Genomic DNA, 11,687 nt, shown 5'->3' with positions numbered 1-11,687 from the left:
AGGCCATGGGCTCTGGGTCCTGGGTGTTCCCTTGGAGGACACAATCCCATCAGACAGCAGTCATGCTCAGGTAGTAGCCCAGCATCTGACCTTGAGCATGGAGGTGCCAGTTCAATTCCTGGCAGAGCCAGTTCTTGTGTTCAGGGGTGAAGCTGATGAACTGTCAGCTCTACCATGCATGGCTCAAAGCTGTCCAACATACAGACACATAGGGCTAGCACTGAGCTTCCCTGTTTTCACACAGACACTCACACACCACTCTCATAGTCACACACACACACACACACACACACACACACACACACACACACACACACACACACACACACACACAACCACATTTACATGATGCATCTTGCCTGCTTCCCTTCCTCACTCACACACACACTTGCCAACTTATTGGGTCAGCCTAGGCCACCTGCACCCCCACACAACACCCTGTGCAAGAGATGATACCTGTTCCACATCCCTGTCATCCTTCTCACTGATGTAGGGAAATGAAGCTATGTGTCTGATGCACAGGGTGACTATCTAAATTAATGTGTTTGCTTCATCCATTGTTGCCTTTGACATGCTGCTTGTACTGGTCATTTACAGATATTGTACGCTGTCATTTGTAGTGAGTAAAACACATTTTGTGTACATTACTTTGGATGCTGTTGCAATGGCTGTGTAGTTACATAATGAAAGGTGTCTCATGGAAATAGGATCATAGGAGGTTACTAGGCTATTAGCCCTGAAGCCCTTATAAACCTATTCAAGAGTTTAGTCCATGTTTAGACAAGTCTGCAGCCAATGCCTCTGTCCAGCAGGGACACGGGTGGATTCCCAGGGGTGTATTTTCTGTTTCCCATCCAGTAATCCGGGTTGTGCTTAAAAAGGGGTAAAGAGGTACTCTGCATGATGTGGAGAGGGAGTCTATTCCATAGATGGGGGAGTCTCTGGGACACAAATCTATCCTGCCAACAAGTCCTGTTGATATCACAGATCAGGTTGAGGCTCCACATGCAAGTTACTCGAGTGGATCTTTATTTGCAGATATGCAGCAGTTCCATCAAGGTGGGATCTGTGATCACCTTGTATGCGAGACAGAGGTCACCTCTGATTAGTCTGTATGAAACTGAGTATAGGGATAGGGCTTTACTGAATTCCCTCCAAACTTATTACAAGCATTGCATTTTACCATTAGACACAGTACAGAATTTCCTGGTCACATAATCTATCCCATTCAGTATGACTTTTATCCCTTCAGCATTGTGGCTGGTTGACATGTTAGTAATGCTACTTCGAGGTAAAGTGTTCATACCATATAGTACAGTCTGAACCTATTTGTACTAGTACATACAGTCAGTACCTTATAGTAGTAAAGATAGAGCAGCAGAGCTTAATGTTAATTATCTACAGAAATGCTGCTTAAAGCCAAGGCTGGTAGCCCAAGATGGAAGAGGTTTACATATCACACAGTGGGATTTTTATAACCAAGAGTGAAGACTGCTGGGGAAACCATAATCAGAAGAATCTGTGGAGAATTAGGAGCCTATCTGTGGATGTAATTATGGAATACCAGCAGTCTAGCTGTGGATGTACTTATGTAATACCTGGAGCTTACTTATGTATGTACTTGTGAAATACCAGCAGCCTATATGTGGATGTACTTATGGAATATCAGAATCCTACCTGTGGATGTACTCATGGAATACCAGGAGCCTGACTGTGGATGTACTTATGGGACACCAGGAGCCTATCTATGGTATATTTATGGAATATCAGGATCCCACCTGTGAACTTACTTATGGAGTATCAGGAGCCTGACTATGGATTTACATGTAGAGTAAGAAGATCCTTAGAGAGGACCTACCTGTGGAGTGCCAGAGGCCAACCCTTTGATTTATGGGTGTACCGGGAACCTAGCTCTAAGTGTGTGAGGCAGTTTGACCAGACCTGCAGTACTTGAAAACTGTAAGGAAATGTGTATTTAGTAAGGTATGTAAACTGGTCTAACAAACCCAGAAATGGGATATAAATGAAAAATAAAGTATTTGAAACAAAAATGATGTGTGTTTCATTTTATATTGAAAGTGAACTTTTTTATTATTTGCACTGTACGTATAGCGCACTTAAATGCATGAGTCTATCTTCAGTATATGTTAGTGACTACAGAGGGCACATAGGATCCTATGTTATGTACCCAGGTAAATTGATATGTTCTCACTATACTATAGTAATGCTGGCCAGATAGGTAACCATGCTGCATATCCAGACAATGTTTGGTATGTCTAACTGTGCTGTACTAGTGTTATGCACTTAAGATGAGATGCAGTGCACCCAGGTAATGTCTGGTATGTGCTCACAGTGTCGCAGTAATGCTAGGCAAATAGGATGCCATGGTGTATGCCCAGGTAATGTCTAGTATTCACTATGCTGTAGTAATCTAATGTTAACAAACTGTCATATGTACCCAACAATGTCAGTGTGCTCATAGTACTATACTAAAACAGATTATATAACCTGACATAGTGTGTGCCCAGGTAATGTATGTTATGTGCTCCCTTATAGCAATGTTGGGCACAACACACACCACACACTCATCCATGTGCACTTTAACTTGAACATGTGGTGGTGTCCTTCTGGCTGTAGTCTGTGAGTGCAGGGCTATACTGTATAATGAGTGTGATCACTATACTGCACTATACTATACATTTCATAATCTCCATTCAGATCATGCATTGTCATGTAGCTCTCTTACAACAGTACTGCATTCTGCAGAGGATCCACCTTTAAATTGGTGGGATAGGTGAATTCCACCTGTACATCCAAATGTCCATTTACTTCTACATCTTCTTTGTCCTTTCCTGGACAGGAAGTACATTTCTAAATAAAAATAGAAATCACATATGTACAATGAAATACAGCTGAAGTGATGACTTGTCTATGGTAGACCAGTACTTGGGTCATGATAATAAATAGTTAAAAAAGGCAATTATTTTCATTAATGATGAGACCAGGCTTGGGTGACGTTTTTTATTCATATTGTAAGCAACAACTGTAGTTCTGAGGTAGATATGGGTGATGATATACCAATACAGAAATGCATTATATTTTTTTATGAAGTTAAGATAAAAGTTATACATGAACAAAGAAAACATAGAACATATATGTAACTGGTTATACAGATAAGAAGAAAGCATAAAAGTTATATGTGACAACCTTTAGCTGAATATCATAGACTCTTACTGTCATTTTCAACTTTTAGTATGTTGCTTTTTGTTTCTGAATTGGGTCAGGTTAGTCTCTTTCTCATTCGTACTTCAAAGGGACGTGGTGTGTTCACAGTCCCAAACACTGGTGTGAGGTCTGGTGCATTGCTACTCTCAGGCCAGATGAACTCAAAGTTTTTCAGCAAACTGATGAAGAAGAGGAAGAGCTCCATCCGAGCCAGATTCTCACCTAGGCATATTCTTAAACCTTTAAGAAAAAAAAAATTGGGGAAAAAACTGAACAGCTCAAGTCATCAACATGGATGAAATAAAATGTTTGCTAAAGATACTGATTTCTGGTTCAGGTTCATACTTCAAATGTACCTAAGACTTGTATACACTTGTATTTCTGAACATTCTGTAATGTTACTGAAAAAAGCTATGTTTAAGAATGATATACACGAACATGAAAATAATGAGTTTTGCACAACTGGATCTATTTCAAATGAATGACAGCAAAAAAAAAAAATATATATATATATATATATATATATATATATATATATATATATACATATATATATATATATATATATATATATACATACACATATATGTATGTGTGAGTGTGTGTGTGTGTGTGTGTGTGTGTGTGTGTGTGTGTGTGTGTGTGTGTGTGAATGTGAATGAATGTGAGACAGTCTTTTAAAAAACTTATATACTCAACAAGTTCAGTCATCCTAATGTCCTGTAGTTCTGTTATCTCATGACCACCTACTAATATTGATTTTTCCTGTAAGCATGTATATTTTACTTCTTCACTAAAAAAATAAAATGAATCAGGAATTAGTAGAAGAATCACTGTGCACATCTTGTCACTTCAGAATTTAACACACCTGCTCTTATCTTCATAGTAAAGAGAATGGAAAGTATGCTGCTATATTACACTAACTTTCTTAAGATAATCCCCAGGATTCACTAATCTTCCGTGTAAGACTAGATTAGTCTTACATGGAAGCGTCAGTCTAAGAGTATGATGGCAGCGCGCCATGCATATTAATGAGGGCGTGCTGCCTCAACTCTAAAGCTTACATGGAGCGTGGATGAGTGTAGGGGGAGTGTCGGACTGCCGAGCAGTCCAAAAATCCATGCCCCTGCAATGAAGAAACTCGAGAAATGTCGAGTTACATGAGCAAGTCCACTCATGTGTACATTGTAACACTACACTCCCCCATATGTTAAACCATGCACAAATTTAAAAATTAAAAGACATTTTTTTTTGTTTGATTTCCAATATAGCTGCCTGTATTTGCGCGTGTTTGCACGGGTTTGTCCATTGCTTAGCTACAGTTAGCAGCTTGGACACCAAAGAGGATAATAAGAAAAAATACATGCAAATTAAGTAAAATAGCAATAGCGTAGTGGTTAGAGCATTCGCAGAAAGAAGAGGCATTCCTGGTTCGAGTCCCACTACTGCACATTCCATTTTCTGTTGGAAATCTATATACAAAAATATTTCCTGACATTTTTTATGTATAAGTTTTGTAAAAAGCATTGAGATGTTAAATGTAGTAGCGAACAAATTATATACATATGAAGGTAAAATGGTTATGCATTCTGAGGCATGAGTACATTATTTTAAGCAATATACCTTATTTTAAGCAATATAAAGTACTGCTAAGCACATTTTACCAGTATTGAGCACATTTAAATGAAATTGCTCTTAGCTGCGTGCCGCATTAACTAGCACAATGTCTTTGTGTGTAGCTGTGCACTGTGCCAACCAGCGCAACCACAACTTATTTGCACTTAGCTGCGCACCACGCTAACCAGTGCAATGTCGGGCAACGTCAAGCAATGTCGAGCAACATTGGGCAAAGTCGGGCAAAGTTGAGCAAAGTCGGCTAAACATGGCCACACCTCCTTTACTGTACCTTAACCAGTCAGGTCTGCCCAGTAGGAAAATAAAAAGCAGTGACAGTGCTTGAACGCAGGATACTGTGCACTATAGTCACAGTATGTAACCACTAAGCCATGACAGCATTTCATAACCATGCACTTTCAACAGACACATATCACTCAAAGGAATTTTAAACATTACCAACTTCAGCTAAGCAGGTGTGCCTACAGCTGAGTTTTTGCAAAACTGGCCTATCACAAGTAAGTGTGGGAAATGAGGCATATTTAAGCTCCACAGGTGGGAATACTTGCTATAACTGGTTGTAGCTCCCTTCTGCAGTCAGCATGGCTGGTGTTGGAGAAGGCACTCGATTTAGAGCGCAATGCTAGGGCATTGAGGAGTCCAAAGTAATGGTTTGGCTCCTTGTCCACAATCATGAGGAAAGACTCCTGCTGGGCCAGTACCAGGGTACCCAATATAAAATGGAGGCCTGGAACAGTCTTGCTCATGATCTCACCAGTGCCACTGGTGTTCCTCAGACTGGTGAGCAGGTCAGGTACCATTATTCTGACCTGAAGTGACATAAGGAGGATCAACTGGACCAGTGGATCCAGGAATCCCATGCGATGCCTAATGCCCCAGTACTGAGTAAGTAGCCATTGTATTGAGTAGTTACGAATTGCTATGCTTGTCTATACTATGGATAGGTATGTCTCAATATCACTGCATTTACTTCACAGCTGCAGGTGTCTGGGCTATGAATCAGCATGCCCATGAAGATAGGCTGCAAAGGCTGCATCATCAGGCAGGTTAGTAATTATTCTGCATGTACTGTTATATAAAATAAATGAGAGAGCCTTCAAAAAGTGTTTTAACCCAATAAATAAAGGTGTAATAATCCTTTAGTAAATGTATAATTCCTGGAGTGCATCTGTGTCATTTTCTTTGATATGTTGTTGTACTGTTGCATTCTACAAATAGTAGTGTTGTATTAAGCAGTGTTAACCCACACTTGGGTAGGCCCATATAACATGGATCAAGGGAGTGCCAATAGCCTTGATGCATATTTACAGCCCTCAACTGTTGGTTCATGCCCAGCATGTACAGGTTAATCTGGGACATGAGTAGCTTGGTATTGTGTTCCCCAGAAATGCCAGTGTGCTGCCAGAAATGTAGGGAGCTGTTAACATATAACTGATGCTTTCACCTGAACATATCTATATAATTATATGAAAGTAGAGCTGTCAGTGTACCATCTTAGCAGTAGTGTGTGTGAGCAACTCTCAAAATATGTAGGAGCAACATCTGCATCTTGGACAGTTTGTATGTAAGATACAGCTCATGTATATAATGATCTAGCAAAATCCAATTGCACAATATAAGGACATTGGGTAGTGTAATAATACATGTAAGGGACATATAACTGCAGTTAATAGGAATGTAGTGAAAACCAGAAGGATATATAAGTTTGTTAATTGAGCTATCTTTTTCCACCCTACTGTATGTGCATAAAAAATGCAATTCCACATCTCAATTGATATGTCTAATCTCAAAACATTTGTTGGGACATATGTCCTATTGGTTTATAAATATTTGCATTTATTTCTATGCATGTGCCCTGTTAAAATATCAGAATATGGGTGGCCTGTTGCCATCAATTCAACCTGCATGTTGTGCTAATGTCCACTGTTGTTCTATATATGCATGTGCTATGCTTGCTTTTCAACTGTTGAAAATCTGGTGTGTTGGGTTAATGGGAATACTTCTGCATGCTGTTATAACTAATTGGGAATGCAGTTGACTGTTACTAACCCATATCTTTATTAAACTCTCCAAGACATAGTTCGTATGGGAAGGCTGGTCCCAGCGGACCCACCTGTCCCACCTCAGCTGGCCATGGCACCTGGCAGCAGCAGGTCTGGTCCCCAACCTGAGACCTCCTCCTCGATTGGCCCTGTGTCACCTTTGGTTGGAAGCGCTGCAGGGGATGGGGCTCGGCCCCCCCATGCAAACGTGGGCAGAAGAAGGCCACCTATCACCCTTTGAACGGTCCAGGCTGTGGTGCGTAGAGAGATTGAGCGTTCTGTTGCAGAACCTCTATGCCAGCTTGAGGCACGAGTGGCGCAACTCCCAGGTCAGCCTGCCCCTCCTATACAGCCCCCAGCACAGCCACCCTCTGGGCTGTGAAGGTGCAGTGGTGACTGCCCATGGGTGGGGACCTCAGTCTCACTGTTTCCATCTGGGGGCTCATGGGCTTGCGATTTCCAAACATCCCTCCCCGTCAAAGGTGCTCACCCACCACATGTGTCATATATCACCCCTATATGCATCTTGTTTGTTTTGTCTACCTCCCCAACCTACCTCCCAAAATATACCTACTTCCCCTACCCCAAATTCCACTCTCACCTGAAAAAAGGGCAATCTGCTCCCAAAAAAAAATTATGCCCCATACATAGCTGCCCATTTTGCACACATGTCCACTGAACACATAAAATGTTATTTAATTGGCATTACAACATGCTTTGTTGTCCTCACCCCTCTCTCAGAGGTTGAAGGTTTCATATCTACCTCCAAATGTATTCCATATGCACAGCTGTTGCTGTTAAAGAAATGGGCAGCTATGGATCTTCCCTACACCCGTCCTGCACATCCCGAGCTATTTTCCACACTGTATTTCACTCTTTGTGCTACTTTTTCACCACTTTCCTATCTCCCCATTTTTCTTTTCTTACAAAGAAATGAGTGTGGGGGTTTGCGGGAATAAGCACTATTAAGCAGTAGTTAGTGGGTTTGCGCGAGTTTGCGCTTATTTGCGCTTAGCTAAGCATTGCTAAGCATCGCACAAGCCCACACAAACCCACTTACAACTGCTTAAAAGTGCCTTAGTCACTCTGTATGTGATGGCCCTTGTTCTGCTCAGGAGCAAAATAAAACACCTCTGTCAGTCTCGAACCTCGGACCTTGTACACACTACACAACATGAAGTACCACTAAGCCACAGTAGATATACATCATGTTTGTGCTTAAATAAATATATCATGCATCAGAATGAGTGAATGTAAAGGAAAAATAGGAATACCATACCACACAAAGAGAAGCAGCCATTCTAGCAGGTAATAATTTTACACCATCACTTTACAACCCCACACAGTATCACAGCAGGACAAACACTGGCATATCTGTTTAGGGCAGAGTCCGTACCTCCCAAATGTCCCTAATTTTCAGGGATGTCCTTAATTTTGAAACAAATTATAGCTCTGTCCCTCTGAATCCCTCTGAAAACTATTGACTTTGGCCAGAAAGCTGGTGAATTACACTTAATGAATAATAGGAAAAGAAAGTCCCAGGAGAATTCCGATGCTACACACTTTATTCACTGGTAAACAACCAGATCAGACTTGCTGATGTTTCCAACTTAATTTCAGAATCTATACAAATTTCTGAGCTAGAAGCACCTCAGATATAAATGCATTTATATCATCATATATAATATATATATAACATCAGCAAGTCTGATCTGGTTGTTTACCAGTGAATAAAGTGTGTAGCATCGGAATTCTCCTGGGACTTTCTTTTCCTTTTGTTCGTTGTATCTGGAAGTTCCTGCCGTGAGTGGTTACTTAATGAATAATGACAATAATTAAGAGTTAGACACTTCTTTTACTTCAGAAAAGGTGTATTAATTCATATGCTCTGATTCTCTCAATGTCTCAACTTAATGGCACTAATATTTTAAAGGTGCCCCTGACTTTTACTTTACTTTTCCCTGAGTCTGTTCAAATATGTACCTGAGTGGTTGAGAGGTCTGGCAGTGGCAGAAACACAGAGGCATATCAGCCTTTCTGATGTTACACACTGTGCAAATAGCTTTGGAAGGAGTTTCAGAAGCATACCCTTATGTAGGAATACAACACTGAAATACAAATGGATGTAGCCATGTACTGGTAGCAACCAACTGTAAGAATGCCATTGCTCTATTGCTGAAAAGACCTTTGTGGTGCACACATAAAAAATAACAGGCTATTCTCTGGCTATCATGTGGATAGGTCCACAGTTGGGAGTTACGCAGATAGACTACTTTCCTTGATAAACTAACATGTACACAGCAACCCTGTAAGTCCAGCAAGATCAAATCCACACAATACTACTTATGTTCTCTGTACTTCTGCAACCCTACCCAAATGTAGAATATACCTGTGTGTGTGCAGGGTCTACCAAGGATGTAGGTAAGCATACTCACAGTACTGAAATGTGTCCAGTTTTTCTGAGCAGCTTGTGCTAATGTCAACACTAAAAAAGCACAAACTGCTTAGAAATGAGTAAATTAATATTCGCAGTATAGCAGTTTACAAACAATTCTTGTGCCAAAGGAATACATCTCAATGACTAGCTTTATAAGACAGGGACTAAGGGCACACAGGGCTCATAACACCTCTGTGAATGATAGTATCTGTGACCTAGCAGGTGCCATACCTAACTACACTGAGGCCATTTATAGACATTGGGGTGAGACATTGGATGTCCTCCACAATGTCATGTCCATGTGTCAGGACAGTGCGGGATGGTTGAAACATTGATGTGGACATGTGCCAGCAACATCAGCAGCTGGAAGTCGCCGTGGACATCTAGCAATTCACAGCCACTCCTGTAGTGCCAGTACCAGCCCCAGCAGTGTTGGGGGCATGTCCATAGACTGCCCTAGAAGACCATGTGCACGTGGCTCTGGCCAGTCCCAGCAGGGACCTGGATCCAGTGGACATATGTCAACCTTTCCGGATAATAGCCAGTCTGGATTAGTACCTGATACTGTCTGTAGCACCCCTGCCAAGTACAGGTTCCATATCCGTGGCCAGAGACGGTGATCAGTAAAGCCTGCCAGATACAGTCTGTAGCTGTCTCACAAATCCCTGTATATGGCAGCCACATGGTGGAACTGGTGCATGCAGACACACACACACACACATAAACCAGAAACCTAGGGCAAACACATAACCACACACATTACATCAACATTGGCCCATAACAGTACTCATGGCCCTCACACACACACTCACACACACATGGCAAACCAACAACACACCCTGTGCATATGATGAAACCTATGCCACCTCCTGTCATCTGTAACATCGATGCAGGAACAGGCTAACATGGTGCTGATGCACAGAGTGACTTTAATAAAGTATAGCAATGGTTGGATGTGTAGCATGTTGTCAACAGTAAAGTGTAATGATATCCTTGAAGGTGTAGCTGAGCAGGCATGATGCATTAAAGCTGTATTTAGCAATGTTGTATTGTTTTCACCAGTGTTTATTCCAATTGTGTTTTGTTTGCCCATGTGCCAATTGGCTGATGTGTGTAGTTGTGTCAGCATGCGTTATACAATCGACAGTAAGTGTGGGGTGTGTGCAGCACAGGTTTGCAGGTGTACATTTGTGAACATGGTGGAGGTGCACTGTCTGCATGTACATGCATATTAGACACATGGGCAGGGTGACATGCCCTGTATTGGCCAGTGTTAACACTCCATAGTTTTTATTGGTGGCCAGTATGCATTGTACTACACACATTTTGGAAATTGAGTATGCATGTGTGTGTATGACACGGGTTGACACTGTGCTGTGGGTGATGCTGTTGTTGCTATCTGTCATTAGTTTGCATTACTAAGGTTAACACTGTCCCAGCTGCATAATTCTTTAGTAATGCACACTGTTCATCTACAGGGGTGCATGGACCGTGCTATCACAAACACAATAAAATTCTCACTTATACAGTAAAAGTGCATTAGTCTCATGGACCCCTGCCATAAACTAAATATATAATAGAAGGTGTGAAGTTGTATCAAAATAGAGTTACATACCAAGAAGGGATAACCTCTCTGGCCAGTATCATTGGGAAACTACAATCCCTCAATAAACATACAAGGCAAGCTTCAAAATATAAAATGGTAAGTATTCCAAAGACAACACTAAAGTTTTCTTTAGTGTTGTTTATCATCTACAGGGGAAATCTCAGATCGGGTCACAGTTAATGTAAATGATCACAAAGTACACTTATCTGACTGACATTACCAATTCCTTGTCAGACAGTCTGAATGGGGATTTCACCACCCTGTCATTACACAAGGGCCACATTTCCAGACCTGAAGAATGTAAAACCTGATGATTCACAGACATTCTAGTTAAAACATCTCTTTACCACAGTCCAAACCACAGTGGCAATGGTACTAGACAATGTCCCTGGCTGTGTCATACACAAGCTGACATATGAAGTCACCACTCATCTAAACACTCTGTCCAGATGCAGCTTCTATACAGTTTACATACTTGTGGAATGATGCACGGTAATGGTGTTCACAGTCCACAAGGGTTGAGCTACAATGTCTTCTTCTTCTTCCCCTTTTGGATGCTCCCATTAGGGGTCGCCACAGTAGATCATCTGTTTCCATTTCTTCCTGCCCTCTGCATCTTGCGCTGTCACACCATCCACCTGCATGTCCTCTCTCAACACAGCCATAAATCTCATCTTAGGCATTCCTCTTTTCCTGTTGCATGTCGGCTTCATCCTTAGCATCTATTTCACAATATACTCTG

General features: G+C 41.4%; 1 protein-coding gene across 1 annotated transcript in view; it reads right to left on the bottom strand.

The window, feature by feature from the left end:
• Positions 1 to 2,899: 2,899 nt before the first annotated feature.
• The window catches only part of LOC122809627 (cytochrome P450 2U1-like), a 522,109-nt gene continuing 513,321 nt past the window's right edge, over positions 2,900 to 11,687 (bottom strand). The window contains exon 5 of the mRNA XM_044081264.1: positions 2,900 to 3,465. Coding sequence (XP_043937199.1) covers positions 3,281 to 3,465 — 185 coding nt within the window. The 3' untranslated portion in view covers positions 2,900 to 3,280. The remainder of the gene's footprint in view (positions 3,466 to 11,687) is intronic.

The sequence above is a fragment of the Protopterus annectens genome, chromosome 8.part0 (genome assembly GCF_019279795.1).
Source record: "Protopterus annectens isolate FY-2018-M chromosome 8.part0, PAN1.0, whole genome shotgun sequence".
Lineage (NCBI taxonomy): Eukaryota > Metazoa > Chordata > Ceratodontiformes > Protopteridae > Protopterus > Protopterus annectens.
This window is presented reverse-complemented; position numbering and strand designations above follow the sequence as displayed.